Source organism: Cicer arietinum, chromosome 4 (genome assembly GCF_000331145.2).
Source record: "Cicer arietinum cultivar CDC Frontier isolate Library 1 chromosome 4, Cicar.CDCFrontier_v2.0, whole genome shotgun sequence".
Taxonomy (NCBI): Eukaryota; Viridiplantae; Streptophyta; class Magnoliopsida; order Fabales; family Fabaceae; genus Cicer; species Cicer arietinum.
The window spans coordinates 3,930,231-3,954,960 of NC_021163.2; the positions used below are offsets into that span (position 1 = coordinate 3,930,231).

General features: G+C 31.5%; 3 protein-coding genes across 4 annotated transcripts; 1 reads left to right on the forward strand and 2 right to left on the reverse strand.

Annotated features, from left to right (window-relative positions):
• Positions 1 to 2,785: 2,785 nt before the first annotated feature.
• On the forward strand, positions 2,786 to 7,660 carry LOC101490379 (plant UBX domain-containing protein 10). Its single transcript, XM_004495445.4, has 4 exons — positions 2,786 to 3,779; positions 6,385 to 6,555; positions 6,719 to 6,922; positions 7,182 to 7,660. Exons 1-4 carry the CDS (start codon positions 3,009 to 3,011, stop codon positions 7,410 to 7,412), a joined length of 1,377 nt encoding a protein of 458 aa, XP_004495502.1. The 5' UTR covers positions 2,786 to 3,008; the 3' UTR covers positions 7,413 to 7,660.
• A 4,129-nt stretch (positions 7,661 to 11,789) lies between these two features.
• On the reverse strand, positions 11,790 to 12,856 carry LOC101490702 (early nodulin-like protein 8). The gene is made up of 2 exons (XM_004495446.4): positions 12,545 to 12,856; positions 11,790 to 12,394 (listed from the first exon to the last, which is right to left on the reverse strand). The coding sequence occupies exons 1-2, from the start codon at positions 12,735 to 12,737 to the stop codon at positions 12,006 to 12,008; spliced, it is 582 nt and encodes a 193-aa protein (XP_004495503.1). The 5' UTR covers positions 12,738 to 12,856; the 3' UTR covers positions 11,790 to 12,005.
• Positions 12,857 to 13,956: 1,100 nt separating this feature from the next.
• On the reverse strand, positions 13,957 to 23,992 carry LOC101491021 (uncharacterized). 2 transcript variants are annotated; one of them, XM_004495448.4, is made up of 18 exons: positions 23,188 to 23,992; positions 22,949 to 23,075; positions 22,539 to 22,607; positions 21,896 to 22,066; positions 21,746 to 21,811; positions 20,826 to 20,894; positions 20,674 to 20,736; positions 20,221 to 20,495; positions 16,940 to 17,076; positions 16,732 to 16,826; positions 16,622 to 16,660; positions 16,470 to 16,532; positions 16,198 to 16,299; positions 16,030 to 16,081; positions 15,903 to 15,955; positions 15,663 to 15,727; positions 15,525 to 15,576; positions 13,957 to 14,528 (listed from the first exon to the last, which is right to left on the reverse strand). In XM_004495448.4, exons 1-18 carry the CDS (start codon positions 23,730 to 23,732, stop codon positions 14,463 to 14,465), a joined length of 2,109 nt encoding a protein of 702 aa, XP_004495505.1. In that variant the 5' UTR covers positions 23,733 to 23,992; the 3' UTR covers positions 13,957 to 14,462. The 2 variants fall into 2 exon arrangements, with proteins under 2 accessions (XP_004495505.1, XP_004495504.1); XM_004495447.4 differs by having other exon boundaries at positions 20,674 to 20,742.
• Between the last annotated feature and the right edge of the window lie 738 nt (positions 23,993 to 24,730).

Sequence of the window (24,730 nt, forward strand, 5' to 3'; positions counted from 1 at the left end):
CCCCCTATTAAAATAATTTTTTTAAAAGCCCTAGCCCATTATTTCATTATTTTTTGTGGGTTTAAGAGAGAAGGCTCATAGGTCCAATATTTTGAGATATTTTTTTTGAAATTCTTTTGAAATTGTTTTTCTCAAAAAATTGTGAGAAAATTTTTAAACAAAATTTCTCAAAAAAAATCAAATTTTTTTTTTCGAATTAAAAAATTTTTGAGAAAAGAATTGTAAATTATTTTTTATTGGAAAAATCAAAACTTTTTTATCAGAAAAATTTAATTTTCGAAAAAAAAATATTGTCCATTTTTTTAAAAAAAATATTGATTTTTTTTTTGAAAAATTGGGTCCATAGACTCCACTAAGCCCACAAAATTTTAGAGGCTTTTTAGTGTTGGGGGCTTTTTTTTTTTGGGCATTTTTAACTAACATAAGGATTGTGGCCAATAATTAGTGAGTCTGTCAAATTGATAACTCTAATCTCCTATGTTCCCCCACCATAGTTTTTGTCAAATTGATAGCTCTAATCTCCTATGTTCCCCCACCATAGTTTTTGATCTTGACATTCATATGAGTTTTGAATATGGTGATGCTTCATATGTGCTTGTACTGCTGTTAGCAACAACCAACAAAACACGTTATCTAAACTCCATTGTTAATAAGATTTTCGATACAAAGATTCCACATGGATCTCAACATAATTCATTTATCATCTCAAATAAAATTACAATAATTTGTAACTTAACTCAATGTATATCTACGAGTTACATAGATTGATAACAATTACATCTCACACAACAAATGATCACTCAGATATTTCTCTCACTAGGACATGATTGAAGATACTTCAACTCTCTATATAATCACTCAAAATAGAGATTCTACAACTCTTCTCATAATCACCTAAATGTTGGGATATTTCATCTCTTCACTAGTCTCTTTATTTATAGGATAGAAAATTTAATTTCATCCATAAAAGATTAATACTCCACAATTCTGATAAATTATGAAAACTCCTAACTCATTATTCTAAGTTAAATGTGACCTTGAAATATTCATTTTTTTTTCTTCATATATTAAAATTCTACACTTTGAAAGTTGAATTAACTCCCAACATCTTTGTACCTCAAGGGTTTCTCTATTTTTAAATTGAGAGATCATACCTCACTTTAAATTTTATTTCATGAAGAAAAAAAAAAAGTGTGTGTGTTAATGTGAGGTGAGATGCAAGAGCATAGTGCAACAACTAAAACTAAAACTAAGTGATAGGTGTATGTCGTGGTATTATAAATACATTTTGAAAAAGGTTGCGGGGCTATGGCAACTACCCGCACATGCAGAGCTTCGCATGTGAATTTATCTAATTATATAAATTCATCCACTACATAATTAAAATGTTAATAAATTTTATCAAATTCATTAACATTTAAAAATATAGATTGATTCAATTCATCCAATCTTTTTTTAAAATCTAATAGATGACACATATTTTTTTAATACTGTTTAATGATTTGCATTTATTTATTTAAAAAGAAAAACTTTAAGAAAAGATTATATATTTATTTTAAAAATAATAATTTTTAGATTTTAAATATAATTTTGATCGTTTATCTTTTATCAAAATAAATATTTTTAAGAAAATATTACTATATTATTTTAATGTAAAATTACAGGTATATAGTTTATTAAAATGTTTCATCCTTCACATTAAATTTTGTTTATTATTTTCTTATTAATTTTTTTTTTAAATTATTAGACGGATAAGATAGATATACATTTATTAAAATATTATAATGGTCGGATTGTATTGTATATTAGTGAATGGATTGAATTTAACATTTTTTAATTAAATTTTAGTGGATTTTAATTAAGTAATGAATTATTTTCATCTATTCATTATCATTCAAATTCATCCAATCGGTCTATTATCATTCAAATCTATTCCGTTCATCCACTTTTAAGGCACATTCTATCCATTTTGATACAAATAAAAAAAAAATTGTTTGGAGAACTAAAATTGGGGAGAAACAAAATAGAATGATTACTTTTGCGATTCAGCTAAAATAAGGGGATCAAAATTGCAATTAAGCCTTTTATTTATGTTAAAATAAAATTTATTTTAAACTTTAAATTAAGGCAAATGAAATTTGTAATATTCTTTTTTTCCTATTAGAAGTTTATATTTATTATTTTTGACAAAATTTGCATTCCATACTTTAAACTCTAATTAAGTAATAATTAAGTAAGATATAACAAATTTACATTTCTCTTCAAAAACAAAATATAGATTTGTCCTTAACAAAGTATTATGTGAAATTTTTATAGTAATTAGAATTAATTAAAATTTAAGTTCCTCTATTTTTATTAATTTATGAAATTGATTCTTCTATTTTAAAATTCTACAATTTTGATATTTTTTATAATTTTTAATTAAAAAATAGTGATTTTACATATTTTAAATGACGTAATATATAATCTAATTATGTAAAAATATCTAAATGAAATAATTAGTTATGCGTTATTAATTTAATTATAAAAATAAAGAATTTTCAAAGTTGAAACTATTTTTTTTAAGTTTTAAAATAATCTTATTTTATGTTACAATATTATTAATTTATATTATTTAAAATATGTTATATTATTAATTTTTAATTAAAAAATTAAAGATAGACCAAAACGCCTAGATTTTTAAAAAATTAAGACCAAAATCCTTAGATTTGAATCTAGTAATGATATTAGGTAGAAAAAGATAAAAGTTACCTTAATTAAAATTAAGATGTTGGGAATGGGCCACAAGAAAAGGCCGAATGACAATTAAGCTTCACATCACACACAGAGAGAAGAAGAAGATGAAGTTGTGGTGGACCAACAATTCTATTGATTCATAGAAACGTGCTTCTTCCTTCTAATTCCAATTCAGTAAGATTCATACACACTGTTTGTTACTCTCTCCTCTTCATTCTCTATTGTCGGTGTTTGGGTTTTTCACTTCAGATTTCAAATCCAAGCTAAAAACAATGGCAGATGTTTCCGATAAGTTGGCTTATTTCCAAGCGATCACCGGTTTAGAAGATCCCGACCTCTGCTCCGAGATCCTCGCCGCTCACGATTGGGACCTCGAACTCGCCATCTCTTCTTTCACTTCCACTTCGAATCCAACCACCGACACCACCACCCATCGCGGTGGCGATAATAATTTTCAATCATCATCTCAATCAGAACCGCCTCTCCCTCCACCTCCTCCCGGATTGGCTTGGAAGCTAATCAAATTACCAGTCTCTGTCATTTCCGGAAGTCTAGGGTTAATTACTGGCGCAATTGGGTTGGGATTATGGGCCGCTGGTGGTGTCCTATCTTATTCCTTGGGCTTCATGGGTTTGGGCTCGGGCCCATCCTCTTCAGCATCAGCGCCGTTGGTTTCGGTATCGGCGGCGACTACCGAAGCTATGGATTTCGTTGCGGCTTTCGAGAGGGATTATGGAAACACGACGAAGCCTAATTTCGTGAGCGAGGGTTTCATGGACGCGCTTCAGCGGTCTAGGAATTCGTTTAAGCTTCTGTTTGTTTACTTGCATTCGCCTGATCATCCTGATACACCGTCGTTTTGTCGGAGGACGCTTTGTTCTGAGACTTTTGTTGAATTTGTTAATCAGAACTTTGTTTGCTGGGGTGGTAGTATTCGTGCTAGTGAAGGATTCAAGATGAGTAATAGTTTGAAGGCTTCGAGGTTTCCGTTTTGTGCTCTTGTTATGGCTGCTACTAATCAGAGAATTGCACTACTTCAACAGGTACTTTTTTGCTATGGATACAAATGGGTTAATGAATACTACGATTTTATGTTTAAGTGGTTAAAGTTGCTTTTTTTTTTTTTTCTTTTCTGTATATGGTGTGTGTTTGTATACGGTGTGGTAATGAATTCCGGACCAAACTGCGGTTTGGCTTAATTAGTTCACTCAATTTTGGTTGGATTTAAGAACAGCCTGGGATGCCATGAACATTGTTCAGATGATAAGAACTTGAAGTTATAGAGATTTGTGAAGGAAAAGGTGAGAAAAATATGTGAAATCCCCCATCCCCTAGTACAAATTTTTGCCTGCTGGAGCTTGTGTTAGTATGACGCCTTAACTATGTCAAGTTTTTGCCTTTGTACATGAGGAGAGTAGACAGGAATATGGGAATAGTACCTTGAAACCCTAACTATGTCAAGTTTTAATTCGCAATCTATGTAGCACCGACACTTTAGATTGTAAGTGTGTCTTATGTGCGACACTCCAATGACACATGGATATATTAAATCACTTATATTTTTTAAATTATTATTAGTGTCTACGTGTCTGTACTATAAGTAGCAATTTCTTTTGCCTAATATGTCTGCCATGGATAAAACAAAGGAAATGAGTTTGATGGTTTTAGTTCTTTTGAATTTCTCTCTTTGCCATATTGGAGCCTACTGAGCCAACTTATCAATACTTGTAAAAGTAATTAAGATTTAATTTATTTCAGCAAAATGTGGAAAAATATTTTGACTCAATGCCATAATTAGTATTTTGGATAAGTTACAGTCTCGTCCATGTTCTTTTGTCTGTATTTACTTGTCTTTGTGTGATTCAAAAAGTGACTAATTCTCCCTTAAGAGTTTTAATATGTTAAAGTTACCTTCCCTTTATACAGAATGCTGCTGTAGTCTCCTTCTCCCTTTTTATAATTCGATTGATATGGAAATATCATTATCCTCTTCAAGCCTTTCTGTTCTCTCTTCTCGGTAGCATCTGCCATCATCCCCGCAACACAATTCCCCAGCTTTCTTCGGTCTCTGTTTAGAAGTTTGAATTTGCTGATTGATTGTCCCTTCTTTGTCACATCATCTCTTTGCCATTTCTTCCTAGTTCTTACCTACCTGCACTCTTTTTTGTACTGCTCATGTCTCATCACCTTTCTTCCTAGTTCTTATCTCCCTCACCATTTAAACTGTTTTAGGGTTTTTTAATTTCTTTTTTGTTGATTTCTTTCTAGGTTATTTTTAAGTATAAAAATAAGGAAGGGTATAGATGTACAGTAATCATATGGGACCTTACTTCTCCTATTTGAAAGCTATGTTCTGAAGCTTCTTCTCCTACCAACATAGCTTTTTTTTCAAAGCAGAGATTTCAACTCGTCCCTGCTCTGTTCTCATCCCTACCAACACAGCTTTCTTCTCAAAGCTTTCTCATAGTACCCCATTATTGTGCTCTGTTTTTTGTTTCTGCGTTTTCAGTCCTCTATTTTGCTTTATATTATATATGAAATATTAGTAGCAATGAACTTTGAAGTGATGACCAATGAATATGTATTTAGTGCTAGCACTTTTCTATTTTTTAGCCTGTAAATGTGTATGGTATAAATTGTTTGTAATGTTTCCCTAGACTTCGACGTAGCGGTCATACCGTTACCTGCTACATCGCTATAGCGTTTTGGGGGTTGGCCGCTACGCTACACTATTTGCTACTGACTACATAAGGGAGCTCTAATACCCAGTTGACTAGTCATTGGTATTAGAGATAAAAATGGAAAGAGCTCTATGTATTAAAAAAAGGAGGAAAAAAGTGGCAAGGTTAACTACTTATAAGAAAGCTCAACTCATCAAGTGTCATTTTATAGTTTTAATATTGCTTGCCGGCTTTCTTGTCGAATAAATGAATAGTGACAGATGCAAATGATGACAAAGAAAGAAATGTCACTTGCGCAATATTTTCTTTGGGGGGATAATCACTTTCCCTTATTGTTGCTGGTATGAAGTCCATCTCCATAGCTTTGTGGTTGTCGTGACGCTGAATCGAATGATCTTTATGATTTCCATTTTTCATCTAGACCTTGCTTTCTAGTGCTAGAGCAATAGATCAAATTAATCACCATGATAAACACTGTTAAATCACGTATCTTCTCCTTTATCATATTGCAAGAACTGGTGTTTCCTACTTGCTAGATGAAGATTCACTTTATGTATGGAATAAGTTCTTGTCACTCAGTTCCTTGAAGTAGACCGTTTGATTCATATAGTAGGTCTCATCTAGTAGGATAAGGCTCCACCATTGTTGTTGTGTTTTTTCGTGTTGCGTGGCTTGCTCCTTTGTCACTATAAAACATTTTCTTCCTTCTCACTTGTTATGAAATGTTAGGGATTATGAGGAAGGTTTTAATTGGTGGTGCCAAATGGTTATGCCACAGATGACTTCATGACCACTGTGTATAGGTTCAAGTATCAACAATATTTTTTTCTACCGAGATTCGAGACTGTATTTAAGTCATATTATTCATTGTCTTACTAAAATGATATGCCAAGTGTCAAGTATTTGTTGCTTATATAACGCTGTCTGATACTGATGTTTTTTGGTCAATCTATTTTACTGAATCCAGGTTGAAGGTCCAAAATCCCCCGAGGAGATGTTAGTGACACTTCAGAGAGTGCTTGAAGAAAGTTCCCCAGTTCTTGTTGCAGCAAGGCTTGATGCAGAAGAAAGAAGAAATAATATGCGCTTAAGGGAGGAGCAAGATGCTGCATACAGGGCTGCACTTGAAGCTGATCAAGTATGCTTTTTGTAGTGGTTACTTGTTATGTCAATTTTCAGTGGTCTCTACTTCATGATTTGTGTTTTTCCTTGTTCTCAACTTCTTCCCTTGCTTAGGCCTTTATTTGGAAAATCTTGGCACTGTTATTGTCATAGTGGACTAATACTGTGTGTATGTCCAGGCTAGGGAAAGGCAGAGAAGAGAAGAAGAAGAACGCCTCGCAAGGGAAGCTGCCGAAGCTGAGAGAAAGCGCAAGGAAGAAGAGGAGGCTCGTGAAAGGGCAGCACAGGAAGCTGCAGAGAAACAAGCAGCATTAGCAAAATTACGTCAAGAGAAAGCTCAGTCTCTTGGTGAAGAACCTGAAAAAGGACCTAATGTTACACAGGTAAAGTATATAAAGATATGGCCGAGATTTAATTTTTCTCCTGTAGTACCTTTACTCTGTACTTGGCTTGTTTCATTTGTTCAGCTTATATAGTTCCTCACTTGTATGTGATATCTTAACTTCAATTCATATATGGTTTTACTTTTTACCTTTACTTCCTTTTTAGTTTTTCATTTTTCATTTTTTTCAGCTTAATTTTGTTTCATTATGTTTTAACTTGGATGACATCACTGTTTTGTTTTCCGATCAAAATTATTAGGTTTTGGTACGGTTTCCAAATGGTGTACGCAAGGAAAGGAGGTTCAACAGCACAGTGACAATTCAATCTTTGTATGACTACGTTGATTCGTTGGACTGTTTAGAAGCCGAGAGTTACAGCCTAGTCTCTAACTTTCCTCGGGTGGTTTATGGACAAGAAAAACTGACACTGTCATTAAAGGAAGCAGGATTGCATCCTCAGGCCAGCCTGTTTGTGGAGCTCAGTTCATGAGGATAGAACATGCCAAATAATCTTTTGAATATATGAAGATGTTACCTGCAGATAGAGGACTCTGTGATGTTTCACTTTTCTGTTAAAAGAAAATAGACTTGATGAATTTTATACTGTTAGATGTAATAGATTGTTGTGGTTATTGTAGTTTCTTGTTTATCTTATTTTCCATTGAATCAAGGATATAGCTATTACATGGAGATGATTTAGTATATTGATACATAATATATTTTGTTTCCGACATAAAATGTGTTCTATAGTTTTGGAATATGGTTTTTGGTTATTGGAGATGATGTCCTGGTGGGTGTTGTTGATGTACTGGACAGACAAGAATGACCATTACATGGTTGCGCTAAGACTGATGCAAAATGCAGAGACCCATTGGATCTATTTTACAGCCTTGACCGTCCAAAATCAAAAAGCATTCATGAAATTGAATGCGACTCAACTGAGGATTTTAGTTGTCACCCTCCACTTATTTTCAATTCAACATGACCAACCAAAAGTAGTGATGTTAAAAATTTTAATTTTTAATGTTATGCGTGTAAGAACACCGCAAGAACCATATAGAACCAAAAGTAGTAATGTTAAAAAATTTAATTTTTAAAATGTGTTTTGACTTAGTCATATAGATTTTATTTGGATGACAAAAGACAGTGGAAGAAAAGAAAATAAGAGGAAGGAATGAAAGTGAATAAAAAATAGGATAATTTTTAAATTGTTTGGTAGGATTGAAAGTGATTAAAAAGTGAAAAGAAATAAATAAATTTATTTTATAATTAACATAATTACCCTTGTATATAAATGAGTGTAGAAATTATTTATGTTTATATATATATTTATAAAAATATTTTAAAATTCAAAATAGGGAATTACTACATATTGACCAATCATATAGTTCTTTTTACCAAAATCAACCAAAAAAAGTGTTGTTGTCAAGCAACAATACATCAGTGCTAGTGGCCAGAGAAAAAGTTTGCAAAGGTTTTTTCGTCCTTTCAACAAAAAACTGGATCCTTCACCTTTTCTTTTCAATTGTGGGTGGAAACCATTTTTGTGTGGAATTCGTGAGCAGATTTTTTTCATTTCTGCTTTTTTATTTGTTCCAAACGAGAGAAGAATCTCTCTTCCACCCACTTTCTCTTCCCTTACTTTATTTTTCCTTCATCTTTCTTTGGAAACAAACACAGTTATATAGTTTGTAACGTAGTTCAAGTTGATCTAAACCATGTTGACTTGTGTTGTCTAGAATAAATCGTCAATTCGCCATATGTTTATGTCAATTAAACTTGAAGAAGAATATATATGATCCAACTAAACCAACCTCACATTTTTTAAAAATGTACATGAGTTTGAAAATATGATTTTAGACCATATAAAAATTGTGTTTTTTCTATCCAATATGGACTTTCAAAATATCTTTGAAGATAAGAAAAATTGAAAATCATTTATATTATTATTGACAAAAGGGTGAATCATCAACCTTCTTTCTCTAAAGATATTAACTAAGAGTGGAAATAAGTTAGATGAGATTAAAATTTGCAAAATATGGTTAAACGGAAGGAAATAAAAATTAAAGCTTACGTCTGACTTATTATATGTCATAAATTTGTTGTTTTTTTAGGTTTATCAAAATCTTTTTAAAAGTTTATTATAATATGTTAGTCTACTAAAAAGTTTACTTCATATTAATGTCAGTTCGATTATGAGATATAATTAAAAGGTTTTTGAGAAGACTGGGAATGATAAAAGAAATTTTATGATTAATAAGGATCTTCGTTGGCCCAACCGCGACAACACTTCCACTCATTCGAATGTTCCCAAAGGCAAGGTCCAACTTAAGATGCACAAAATAATACATTAAATTGTTCCTTCCAACTTGATATTCCAAAGCAATTGGCCAAGCTGTGAAAAACTCTTAAAAGTTTTTTTTCCAAATTTTCAAATCAATATATTTGTCTTCTTAAGATATAGAATTGTATTCTATAAACTCTCATTCTTAGATGCGATAATTGTTGGGGACAAGTATATATCCATCCACACATCAATTGATAAGTAATACACACAGTTAATAGCAACAGCTGAATTTAAATCATGCTCAAATTGAAATTGAAATTGAACATGTAGAATATATTCACCTATACACAATAGACATATTGAGATGAGAAAAATACTTGAACGGTCACAAAATTTTAGGTACAAAATTTGAAAACACATATAAATACATATTATTTAATTATTTTCTCTTTTTTACCTTTTTCAATTTGTTAGTGTGTCTAAATCTTATATCTAAAATTTTGTGAGCATAGAAGAATTTATGAGCGATGATTCATATTGTGTATGCCATTGACTACAAATTTTCTCTAACAATATTTGCCTTCCTTGTACTTCTGAGTTTCCTCATAAGCTCTTTCATACTTCCAACCAAGCACTTGAGAACAATCACAACAGTAGACATCAGCAATTGTATGAAGACCTGTAACGAGTTCCTTGTCTTCTTGTGGCCCTATTGTTACATTCATTGCATGTGAAAACAGAAAAGCTCTTCCATTTCTTCCCTGAAATTTGAATCACCAATTTGTTTTCTAGAGATCGCAATATAAATAATTTAAGATGTTACACTTATTTGAATTTATCTATCTATTGATCGACACAACTACTTTTTAAACTATTTGTTTAGAAGCTAAACTTATTTTATAAACTAAATTTATAATTTATATAGAAAGAGTTTAACTTTATTTTTACTTTTGTTATAAACATAAGTATTTATAAAAAGGGTATTTAGAGTTTATTTGAAAGAGTTGATGAAAATAGTTTATGACATATTTATAATGTTAGATTTCATTAAGAGTTGGTTATAGTTAATTATGAGGTTAGTTTTGATTACAAGCTAACTTATGATTTGTTATTCTAGTTATGATCACTATATAAAGTATATTATATATTCATTGTAATTAAAACTAATCAACTTATAACTACTTATAATCAACTCCTAACAATATCTAATACATAAATTAATTTAAGTTAATTTTATATGAAAAAGACTTACAGTTTATATAAAAATAATACCATTTTATTTTACTTTGTGTTATAAAAATAACTTATATATAAATGTGTATGCTATAAATTAATATATAAATTGTTTATCCAAACACAACTTTAATTAATTTTTTATGTTCAAATTGAAATCCAAAAGATCAAAACATGCTTATAAAAGTAATATGTACATATGAAAAAATAGTCTAGTAATAATAATCTATACAACCAATTAAGTGGATGGGTTAAAATAGTTTAGTAATAATAATCTAAATGATTGAAGGAAGGGTAGTCTCAAATCTCAATAGATGAAAGGTGAGAATGTTCACCTGAAAGGCTTTTGAAATCACATCATCATGAAGAGCAACATGGTTTCTACAATGAAAGCAAAAGTACAATCTGGTTTCAATCAAATCCTCCATATCAAAGCTTTTAAAACTGTCAACAACAACAACAAACATAGATCATGAATAAATAAATAAACCATTTTTTTCAAGTTTTTTTTTTTTTGCAACATGAAATTGTATTACAGATACCTGCCCCTGTAACTGTAGATGATTGATTGTGTTCAAGATGGTTTTTTTCTTATGCAAGTTTTAGTTTTGTGGATCTTTGCTTGTTGGGTTGTGTGATTTTTATTTTTCTCACTTCTCTCTCTCAGTATAAAAATTAAAGAGATTACTTATGTCAGATCTGATTAGTGATGTTATTACTATTGAAATTGCAAGATCAGAAGATTTTGCACCACAAAAATAGGAAAAGGACAAATTAGATGCCAAATAAATAAAATGATGATTTGGTGAAAAGGAAATTAACAAATGGTATTTGATTTTGTCCTTTCTATTTATGGTATCATAAGTTTTGTTTTCTTAATAGATTGGATTAATATAAGTTTTTTCCAAAAATTTTAAAAAAATTGATTTAAATTTTTTTAAGTTTGTTTAATGATATTCAACAAAATACCATAATTTATACAAGACTTTCAAATATTTGTATATTGCATCTCCTGTAACTTTTGAAAATTAGTTTCAATAACAATAATAAGTTAATAACTTCGTAAGTAACAACTAATTAAACTAACAAATGTCGATATTGGTAGGACGAATATAAAAACTAATGTGTCACGTGACTATTGGCTTATGATGGATCAACTAAACTAATGTTTCTCTTTGAATCTAGTTGAGTGGACTCATTTCAATTCATTCATTTCTAGAGGTCATAACATGGCAATTGATTGAAGGGCTTCATCTTACAAAAGATAAAAATTTCCAGAAGATGAGGAGCTATGCAGCTGCCCCACATTTGTGCAAAATTCTTCAGTAATAGATGAACAAAAGAAGATGCATAACTGAAATCCTCCAACACAGTATTAAATTTCAATTTGCTGAAAATTTTACCATATATAATTGTTCCAAATTAATCAAGGAACAAGTAACTTTAAAAAATGAAACCATATAAAGAATTACATATTCAAATCATTGACAAAAAGAATCCAAAGTAAACAAAAAATAATACGATATATCATAAACAACATTTATGTCTCAACTTACTCAGCTTTTACATTAAAGCAAAAAACATTATAGATATGATGGATCCAATAATAAGAACATGGAAAGTTGAAGCTAGGTGAGGTGAATTTGATGAGGAAGGAGCTATTGGAATGTTCCCAAAAACTGTTTGATAAGAGGGTGCATTTGCAGGCAATGAAGTTGGACTATTAGCTTCTACATCAACATTTCCATTTCCTCCAATAGATATATGAATCTTTTGATTCTTTTGGCAATGACCAACCACTCCACTTGTGAAATAGAAATCACCATGTGATGTTATGTTAAACAAAGAATTTCCATTGTTCATATACAATATTGGATCTTTAATGTTGCAACTCTTGTAAGATTCTTGTGTCACTTGAATCACTGAATCTTGACTTGGTGGATATAGAAATACTGCATAAGCATACACAAAAAATATAAACTTTGAGTTTTTTTTAATAATTGAAAATACCCTTTTTGAGATTTTGTTACACTAAATGGAAATTAAGGAAATTTGTGTGATTTGTAATATTAATGAAAATAGTATATAGTTTATATACTTACAAAGTGAGTCTCCAAGGGTGAGATTATGAAATTTGGACCATTTGGCATAGAGTTGTGAATTTGTTGAGGTGGGTATACCCCAAGCATCTAGATCTCCAACTTTGTATTGGTAACATAACACTTTGGTTTGGATTTGGAACAATGTTGTAAGCAAGAGAGAAGAAACCAAGAAGCAGATGTTATGACTGGCCATTTTGGTTTCTATTCTTTTCTTAGATTTAGGACCCAGCAAGGAAAACTTTTTATTGGCTTTTGAATCTGGCGAATTGGAACATTGATAAATAATAATGATGTACTATGAAATTGAAAGGGACACTAATGTCAATTTACTTGACCGTCATACCTATCCTTATAAAATTTTGATGCTAGTGCTGTTGTCATTAAGGGTAATGTTTAATATAACTAGATTTTTTGTTGTAAATTTTATGTTTGTACATAATGATAAGTTTTACATTTTTTCTAATAGAATGTTATGTTGGCACAAAACACAATACGATATGTAGATAAATCAAATCATAAATTATACTATTTTAAAAAAAAAATTATATTTATTTTATTCTAAAATATTTATCGTATTTGACTATTTTATACATTAAAAAGATGATAAATGAATAAAGATAATTGTAATTTTACTAAATTACTTTTATTAATTATTGATGTACTTATTCATCATAAATATAAAGTCAAAAATAATATTAATTTAAAAACAATGAACATAATATTAACTAATTAAATCGTAAAATTAGAAAAATCAATTCAAACTAAATTGAAAATTTGAAGTAATAGTATTTATCAGCTATGTGAGTTTTTGGTAAGTTTAAAGGATTAAGATAGGAAAAGAGGTGAAGTAGACAAGTGCATACTAATAATTTGCACATGGCCAGTTGGCCATTTATATTTGTTAATAATAAAGTTTGAAATTGAAGTGGGAATGGGCTGTTATTGTCATTTCAATGTTTGCGCTTAAATCATGTGCGCTGCGGCGGAGATGAATACAGTGAACTTCCTTCTTCTGGCATATCACGTGATTAACAAAATAGAATCACATATTCACATTATTTAACAAATGAGGACACAAGAGCCGTTTACTTAGGGAAAAAAAAAAAAAAAGAAACCTATTTTTATATTTTTTAAATTGTATTAATTTTATTTATTAATAAAGAGAAACTTCTGTCTAACAAAAAAAATAAAAGACATTTAAAATAAATAATTATATTTATGTCTAGAAATAATATAAATGATTATTTTTAGTATTTTTGAAAATACATCATGATACAATGAACAAATTTAAAAAAAAATAAAAATACAAAATATTTTTACAAAATAAATGGACCTATATTTTCAATGAAAAAACATGTTTAGCAAGAGTAAAATCAATTATAATACAAATTCAACATAGCAAACGCACTGAATTTGAATAATTGAAAAACTTTTAACTAAGTTTTGATTCATTTGGTACAAAACCTATTATTCAGCAGGTAGAATACAATAAACCTATACAAGCTCAATTCGATATAGGAATAATAGTAATAATATAATTATAAACAACATAATATGTAGGGATACTACTAATCCCTTGGGGTTGTGTCCCCCTAACTTAAATTCCTAATTAATCTGCAGGCTAAGCAGGTTGCAGTATGATACAACAGAAAAAGCTTATTTACATCTGAATCTTGAATGAAATGAATAATGAGATTAACCTTGACAGATCATTTTGCTCATTTTCACTTGCCCGGGCTTTTATATCGTTACAGAGGCTTATTGAAAACAAGGCAGGTTGGACAGGAGAAGAAGATACATGACTCATATCAACCATCAATGTGCAAAAATCAGAACCCCCTTCAGCAGAGAGAGAATGGCGTGCAATGTATAATTTATCACTCGGTTGGGTGTACACTTACTTCACTAATATCAGCATTTATGCACCTTCATTTCTTTCCCCGTTTTGTTCCTGGCTGTATAAAGCAGCCATCTGTTGTTGCAACTGTTAAAAGGGATAGCAAATTGTTCATTAGTTTGACCGAAACATTTAGGGCCCTTTCATGGCCTTTAACTTGATAAGACAGTGATAGATACGACAGGTGGTGAGAGATAAGAGTATGTATGATATAAACATTATGACTCTTTTCGTAACTTGTGTTTGATGGTATCCAATAACAAATGTATTAAGCATTCTTGTCTTCTTATATTCAATGTCACTTTAGTTAGAAAAGTTGTAAAAAAAATGAACCGAGTGTACCAATTATACAAAATTATTCATATTAGTGTTAACCATTATCATAAATGCATAGTGGAGTATAAGTGACTTGAGAGTGACTTACATAGTATTAACTGAGTTAAAATTTGAATAAAATAATTAATATTACAATACAAATACATAATGACACTTATTTTGGAACATTTTTCTTTGGGAAGAAGTATTTAATTATTTTATTATATATTTGAGGTGTGCAAAATAATGTTATAGTAGAATATAAATCACATTCAAATGATAAAATTATCGATAACATAATTTTCTATTTTTTTAAATCAACTTTTAATTAATTTTTTGAACTTTATTAATTAAAAATTATATAAGAACCATAACTTTATTAACACAAAAATGTATAAATGTAAAAAGGATGTGATGAATAATAAACTACAAATTTCACATAACCTTATCCTATTTGTTAGTTTTTAACTCGGCCTTAGCCTTGTGATAAAGTTTTAGCTGATAAGCTGATAGAATTGATACGTCATTTTGGTACACCAAACAATTTTGGTACACCAAACAATAGATTTTAATATTGGATAGAATAATAGTTTATCCTATCATATCTGTTTTACCTTATCAACCAAAAATAGCCCTTAAGGTTTCAACCTATATTGTCTCCAAGTTGGACATCAAAATCACATATATGTAATGCAAGCAAGAACCCAAAGACGCTGAAGAACAATTTATCAAGCATGATGATTAATTATAACTTGTACAGTAACTTACCTGCAGGTGTTTTAACTTCTCAGAGGTTAGTTCATCGGTCAAACTGATCATCCTGTTAACATAAGACAGAAGGCACATGTGAGCTTTATGAAGTCAAAGAGAAAGGGTTACACAGTATTTTACAAACTGATATCTAACCGAGACTGAAGTTCTGAGATTTTGGCCAGCAGCAGTTGTTCTCTCTCTGAAGTTGTTGTATCAACCTATAAATTGTTCAAAAAAAAATCAAACGCGTAAAAAATTATGTTTCACTATGCACAGGGTGATGTCACCGCAACAGCGCTAACAAGATCTTGGCCAAATATTGACATACGCAGTAGTGAACAATAAAATTAAGCATACATGTGATGGGGCTAAATGAAATGAAAATTTGCTTACACTTCCATTCTCTAAATTGCGAGGTAATGGTGGCAACTTTCCGTTCTGAGAAGCTGAAAATATTAAAAATATTCATCATGTAAATCAATGCCATACCTTCAAACATAATGGAAAATCCTTCACTTACCATCAATTGCCTCAGCAGTTTGCAAGCTAGTCAACATACTCACTATAAGATCCTGGAATGAAACAGAAATCTCCAATAAGATTATAAATTGGTAATGTTACATGATCAGTTTTTCAAAGGAAACACAAGCAAAATATATGCCATTTCTCAAACTTCAGTTTCCCCCACCTGTTGAATAGACGTCTGCTGGAAAAGATTGTGAAGGTGAGGCACCAGAATTGATGCGGGGATATTGATATTGGCAGAATCATTGGAAGACTGCCCAGTTGGCTGAAGAGAAAGCATCCATCAAAAGACATATAAGCATTATATATCGAGCAAATACAATAATCAGTGAAGCATCCTAGATACTCTTTAACCAACCAAAGAAGCCAATATTTACAAAAAAAAACTATATAAATAAGAAAGCTAGCTTTAGAACAAATGGTAAATGCACAAACCATTTGTTTGAAATCCAACATCCAATCGCCAACGCTGGCAGATTTCCTCAGTGGTGAGGAATCCTATATGTAATGTAATAGGAAGAGAATATCAAATGAGAGGGATAATGAACATAAACAATTGACAATAATCAATTAGACCATCAACCAACCTGTGGAGATCGACGTGAGACTGAACTTGCAGGAATATCCTGTGCAACAAATGAGGTCAGTTAAAAGTTGTAGATATTAAGGACAAATCAGTTATAGGAAAAAACCATACCTTCACCAGATCTAAATTTTCTGATGTCACTGAAAACCGCCCTTTAATTTGCACTAGATTAGCCTTAGATTTATCATCTGAGGAATCTCTAAATCCTAACAAGAGTTGAGGGATAAAAATCAAAATCAATAGCTTAACAGTGCTGCTTCAAGAAATACCATAACTTGAAAACTGACATAGCTTACAACACAAATGATCATTGAAATACCTCCAGAGGATTTTATTGGAGCTGATAAACTATTTGCCGAAGCTCGGTTAGGAAGCATTAATGGACCACTAAAGCTTGGAGCTCGTCGTATATCACGATTACCTTTCTCACCTAATAACTGATTTTCATTCTCAAACCTGAAAGTAGTAAAGCATTGCTAATTAAACTGGAACAAGGACAACTCAATCACTAAAGTAATAAGCATAAAGTGACAGACTGGAAAAAGGCACGCAGTACAACATTGCGTTTTATTATTTTAACTTCAATTAAACTTGTTACATAGTATACTTATAAACAACTCAATAAAGATAAAAGGGAAGAAGCGGATTCTCCCAAAAACAAATCCTCGAGAAAGGTAGACTTCAAACTTCATAGGAACTCAACAAAAAATAAAATAAACAATTGATTGCCTTGCTTATAGGTTATTAAATGTATTTTCTAAATTAATATCTACAATAACCACCATTAACCATTAAAATAATTAATACAATAACTTAATTGTTTTCTAGGTCCACATTGTCAGCTGCAAATCGAAATGGAGAGTGTAGCCCCAACCAATCATATACATATGTTTTGCAGTCTCATTCTCTTATTATTGAGGGTGTAAAAGAGTCAAGTCGAGCCAAGTACTTGAAGCTCAAGCTTGACTTGAAAATAGGGGTGGGAATAGGTCAAGTCAACCAACAGGTTCTACGGCCTAGTCTACGTTAGGCTCAGGCCAGGGTAGGCTTTTTTCTAATAGACAAAGGCAATACTTCTTTGGAAACCTATTTGGCTAAAAGGTCGGGCTACAAGCCACTGAAAATTCTTTTAGACCTATCAAGCCGGCCTACTTAAGCAAATATAAATAATATTTTTTATTACTATTATTATATTATTTTTAAAACACTATTATTATATTAAATTTTGTATTTTGTGTTAAATCATAAATAAGCTAACTGTTTTTATCAATTTTCGACATATGTAAAGGTGTTATTACAATTTACAAATATAATTTAAATAGGATGTCATATAAAGTTAGATTCGCAACAAAAATGATGAAGTAATCTTTAAAACAGACTTTCAAGTCTTCCCAGGCTTTCGAAAAGGACAGGTCAGACCTTAAAAATGAGACAATGACAGGTAATCAACTAATAGGGACAGTATCACAAGTCTCCCCAATGACCCAACATTTTTAAAACAACATTTCAAACCATCACACAAATTTCCCTAATTAAATGGAGAGAATTAAAAGACTAACAATTTATCTTTCTTAATAATTGAAGGATAATTTTGAAAAGAAAATGTACGATATCGACAATTTAATACAAAAACTACTTTTCTAATTCTTGTGTCTTGTCCATTTATTTTTGTTGATCTTAAGCCTCATATTTATTCATTTAAAATATCACGTGATTATTACTTTCCTGAATAATGGCTTAACCTCTTTCTGCATTACACCCTTTCAAGTTTCATTGATTTTCAATATATCTCTTTGTTGCTCAGATGTTTTTGTTCCTTCTTGGAAATCGGTGTTCTCATTCCAATTCCAAATGAAATCTAACACTGCGAAAAATGTTTGAGATTTGAGTTGTTCACCTATATTTATTAGTGATAGCTGGAAAACTTGTTTTAATAAAGGCTTCTTCCCCATTTCAGTTTTCACTATTATCATTGCAATTGTGGAATTGAAATTCATACAAGGGTTCTAAGAGAAACTCTTTCGGAATTAGAGTAATACCTAACATACTCTGGGAGAATTAGAATCTATTTACTAAATTTAATTTCCAATTAAATGTTGAATGTTTGATGGTTTTTGTAACACTTTGAGTGACACACAAAATGGGTTTGATCTCCTTTTTGAGAATGAGGGTTTTAATTTGTATGAAGGGAAGGTGTTCAATGATGAAATTTTCTCATCTTAGTGCAAACAGAGGATGAAAACCAAATAAACCAACGGAAGGAAGAATGAGAAGCTTGGGGAAGAGAGCTGTCAAAATGTGAGTCGTTAGATCATCAGAAATAAATGGACAAGATTTGGTGTCAAAATTAACTGACACCTGGTGTCAACAGTTAGGCTAATATGGAAATTAATATATTTAAACGTTACTTATATCCTTGATATATATAGAGCAATCGGTTTCCTTGATATTCCAAAAGCATAGAAGGTTTATATTAAAATTTTAGCTTATAATCCTCAACCCTATAGGACACAAGAAAAGGGAAAATTAGTTAGAGCAGATAGCTAGAGAGATTTGGTTAGATGATGTGTAAGGGTAGAGGTATCATTCAGAATTGTTAGCATTGAGTAAACTGTAGTGCAGAGAAGTGCGTTTTAGAGAAAGAGAAAGGGAGAGGGACATAATTGATATTCTGCAAAGAGGGTTTGGTTCTTGACCAAATGGCCAGATCCAAATTGGTCTTCGTAATGAAACTTGTTAAGGTGGGGTAAATGGGAGCTTCTACCTACAAAGCTCATATATGAACATGAACAATGCTAACAACACACTCTTTAACAAACATTTTTCAACATACACTCTTAGATTGGTTAAATTCCACATGGTCTCACCAAATTCATATGGGACCCATATGATTTAGTGAGATCTATGTAAATTTTAACCAATCATAGGTAGTGTGTGATACAGAGTGTGTTGTTAGCACTCCTCTTTGAACATTATGGGACTGGGTCAAGCCCAAGCTGACAGAATAAAATAATCTCTTACTGTTCCCGGAGCAAAGTAGACTAGAATAAACAGACATGGTTGATTATAGTTTCCTAGATTTCCAGTTTCCAAATTGCAACTTCGAGGACAAGGTTGAATTTCAAGGGGACGGCATTGTTAGGACATAAGAGAATGGAAAATCAGTAAGTGCAGTTAGCTAGTTAGTTAGAGGGAATGAGTTTGATAAATAAATAAATAAATGCAAGGTGCAAGGGTACAGGCATCAGTATCATTCAGATTTGTGCGCATTGAGTGAACTGAGAAAGGCTCTGCTGGGAGAGGAAACCCTTAGAGGAGAATCTATTCCTCCTATTTTAAATCATCCAATAAAACTGTTCCTTATCTTTGTTTATATTATACTAATTTTCCATTCTCTTCTCTAAATTCCTAACATAACCTTATTGTTTCTTTCCTCATTAACCATTCAAACATGGGGAAGACAATGCCTTTCCGTCCTTCCCTTCCATTTCGTTCCACCCCTTTCCTTTCCTTTCCATTCCATTTCATTCTCTAAAACTTCAAAATATAACCCAATATAAGAACAAAAAACAAATATATGCTATGAAATATGCAATATACCTTTCAAATAGACGCCCTCTTTCAGGTAAATAACTACCAAGCACTGCACCAGGCATCAACGGCCCACTTTGGGTTTTACCAATTTTCATTGACTGAGTTCTAATCTTGCTTGTTCCCATGTCCTTCTCTGAAGTAGATGGTGCTGCCTCAGCAATTGATCCATTTCTTTTATCACTCTGTTGTACATCATTACCACCTACTTGTAACGCAGACTCATCTTGTTGCAAGTTATCTGAATTCCTGATGTCCACACTAAACTGGGAATCACTTGTATCCTGTCATTACAATTAACAAAGATTTTCATTGGTCATTTTTACAGTAAGAAATCACTAGACATGATTTGTTATAAGACACTGTGGCACCTATGTAGCTAACTTAGGGACTCCACCTAGTGGAAAAAGGCATGGTGGTTGTGTTCTTAAGATAAAGAAAGTTTGAAACGGTTGAACCAACCTTGTTAGAGCTGAAGAACTTGTTTTCATCTTCTTCCTTTATCTCTGCAATATCATCATCATCCTGCACCTAGTAAGATCATGAGATGTTAACTCTGACCGCAAAGAGAAAACTAGCTAAGTATAAAAATCTGAAAACACAATAAATCATACCAATGATGCTTGAGCTTTCAAATCATCAATGTCGAAGTTCCACGCACTAACTCCTCGCTTATATTCACTCTAGAAAGGGAAATATATAAGTGGATTAGACTTCACTAGTTAAAGAACAACAATATCGTTTTCACTTTTCGGCAAGAAAAACATACACTTCAATAGATGTTAACTGAAGCTTTAAAATCTCATGCTTTCAAAAGAAAGGTAATCTCTTTATCTCACTTGAAAACCAAAAACATTTTTAGAATTCGGATCAATTGCCTAAAATCCCTCCCCTTTGTATAGCAAAGACTAAGACTGTAGACTACTTGACAGTACTGTGATATCAATAAAAGATGCATTTTAGTTAAGAAAAGTACTTCATTGATTTGTTCATCAATTCTTTATAAGGTGTTTGGCGAAAAAATAATAGGGCTCTTAAGCGAAAGCAGAAGAAAATAAACATGTGTTAAAGTGAAGCAAAAATAATAACTGGATATTCTCCAAGGAAACAAAGAAGCAGAAGAAAAAAAATCAGATATTTTCTTTATAGAAATGCTCTTTGCGAAAACATTTACTTAGCAAACTTTTACCACAAGACCATATAAGTGTGGAATCTTGGTTATTATAATTATTTATAAATTAAAAGCAGGTCCAGAAATTTCCAGCTTTTTCTTTTAGATCAAATTGACAATTAATTATATGAAAATCAAACAAAGGTCTACCATTCCAAGTACGTAATGCACTGTATCTAACAACCAGACGCGAATGAGCTTTACAATAAAGTTTTCAAGTACAGAAGGAAACCAGTGTCAATAGAAATAAAAGTAAAATGGCAAACTGGGCTTGTAGCAACCCATACATGAAAATGCTTGCAGGAAACACCGATAAAAATATAGCACATTTTATGACAGATAAAAATTGAATATAAGTTATACCTGAGATATTGCTTCTTGTTCTGCAGACGGCATTCTCTTCAGTGCTAGTTGTGCAGCATCTTTAAGCTGCAAGATTTTAGTGAAGTCATGCAAACGTAACAGAACAAGAGAAATTACAAAACAGGCACTGAAGCACATATGAAATCAAACCTGGAGGGCTTTTACACGAGTCCAAAGAGGCGGTAAATCAGCAAATAATTTCTTCACAGAAATCTCCGGAGGCTTAGCTTGTTTGAAGAAAGAGTGCTTGAGCAACTTGTCCACAGACGGCCTCTTTGTTTGATCTTTTACCAGACACATAGCAACCATTTCCTTAAAAGACTGATCACAACTGGAAATACTTTAATTAGACTACTACTATTAAATTACTAATACTATTAATCCACTATAATTATTAATTCAGCACATCATAATTTCAATATAGAAACAATATCCGTCGCTTTAAGTCGCAGTAGCAATTGCGTCATTATTGTTGATATTGCAGATAATCGCATTCACAGAAATGATTGTTGTCATTATCCTTGATATCGCAGGTAATCGCATTCACAGTAGCGATTCTGTCGTTATCCCCGATATTGCAGATAATCGCAGTCAAATATGACAGATGCTGCCCCAATCACAATCATGGAATGTTTTACAAAACCTTGTCTATATCCAAATCCCTCTTCATTCTCATTACTTATTATATCCATATTTAATGAACAAAATGAAACCAAAAATATATATACACACACAAGAAAGAAGCACCTTGGATAACAACAGTGTAACGTATAGGCAGAAAGAAAAGGCATACCTTCGAGAACTTTCTATCGCGATCGTAATCAAGTCCCGGAGGTGCATTCTGTATGGTCATGAGTAAAACCTATATAGATAACACAAACAATAGTAATAAGTCAATCTTTCTCACCTCACCAGTAGTATTCTTTAAATTACATGATGAAAAGCCAAGTTAGACCTATACTTTAGATTGAAAGCCTATTTGGTGTCCGACGCGTGTCAATGCTTCGGAACATGCACATAAAACTACATTCAATCATTTCCTTCTTCTTAATTATTATATTATGAATGTCTACGTGTCAGTGCCGTGTTCATATACATGTCAGTGCTTCATAGATGACAATAAGTTGAAATGAACAAGAAGCACATTATTTCCTTCATGCAAATCAAATCGCCAGATAAATAGACAGACAGATAGATAGAAACCTTCATTGGAGGATACTTGGAGAAAGGTGCATGACCATGAGCCAACTCCAATGCAGTAATTCCAAAAGACCAAATATCAGCCTTGAAATTATAACCAGTACCAGGTTGCAGCACCTCCGGCGCCATCCTACAAAACCACAAAAAAAAAATATATAAAAATCAAAATCATACAATACACATAATTAACCAAATGAATAAATCAATTAATCATCGAAAACGAAGCAACTATTAATTACTACCAGCAAGGAGTACCAACGAAAGTGTTTCTAGAACGCTGACGATCACCAGTATCAAACATAGAAGCGGAAACACCAAAGTCACCAAGTTTGACTTCACCATTAGAATCAAGCAAAATATTACCAGCTTTAACATCACGATGAATGTGACCGTGTTGATGAAGATAATCCAAAGCCTTAAGAGTTTCCTTAAGAATCGATCCAATAGCATCTTCTTCAAATCCATCAGGATAAGCTGCTTTCATTAGATGCAAACAAGAACCCTGCGCCATGAAAGGCATAATCACCCAAAGTTTACGGTCTACAACGAATGAACAGTGAGATTTAACAACGTTACGGTGATCAATTAAACTCATGATCTGTGCTTCTTTTCGAATATCATCGAGATTTGAATTGCATCGATCTAGATCGAGAGATTTAACCGCTACTTCTTCGTTGTAAGGGAGATAGATTGCGTGAAAAACCGTTGCGCTTGCACCGTAACCTACTTCTTCTAGAAGCTTGTAATCGTTCGGATTCGCAGAGTAGTTTCTGCTTCCCGAACCCATTTTCGCTTCTCTTTCTCTTCAGAAGTGCTTTTTCTGTTCTGTTGACTGTGGTCAATTTTCTTTTAGAATCAGAGAGAGAAAAATGGATTTCGATTTTACTCAGACTTAAGAAGACTCTAAAAAACTCAGAATCTTTTTTTTTTTTTTTAAGGCTCTGGAACTCAGAATCAGACCAACCAGTACTTAGCTTTTTGGTAATGCTTACTATGCTTCTTCTGTTAATGTGTTTGTTACCCACTTCGTTTGTAGTCTTCGCTATTCTATCTATCTTCTACTACCCTCTATTAAATAAATAAATCACTTCGTAATTGTAACAAGATAATTTATTTATTATTTATTATTTATTTAGGTATTATTGTGATTTTGACTGAAATTTTAATTTATTTTTTTTTACAATTGACTGAAAATTTATTGTTAATTATATATGAATAAATTTTTTATCTTTTTAAATTCTATGGGTGTTGTTGGGCTTTGTCTTGGTAACGATAATCATGAAATTTTATTGGCAAAAATGTAGCGATGAAGTGTGTCTACTAGTTTGATTGGTTTGAGATAAATATAAAAGAGAGAATCAGAGAAGAGAGAATCAGAGGAGAAATAGCAAACTTTCTTCTGCAATATGAAGGTCCACCCTAGACATAGGCTTAAAGTTGTGATGGACAACTTCATTATTTCAATTGGATTAATTCCTTTCCAAAATAAAAATTGAATTGAATTAAATATGTTTTTAATCATATTATTTAATCAAAAAAAATTAATTGGATTAGTTTCTATAAAAAAAATAATAATTTTAAATTTATACAATACATGTTTACAGTTTTTTATTTATATTGTTAAAAGTCTGTATATTTTTAAATGAGTTTTTATAAAGATATTTACAAAATTATAAAAAAATATTGTTCACAAAAAATATATTCTAAATTCAATTTTTATGTCAATATTTTATTACTTTTATCTTGAGTTTTTCACATTTAAAAAAATATATATTTAGTTAAAAA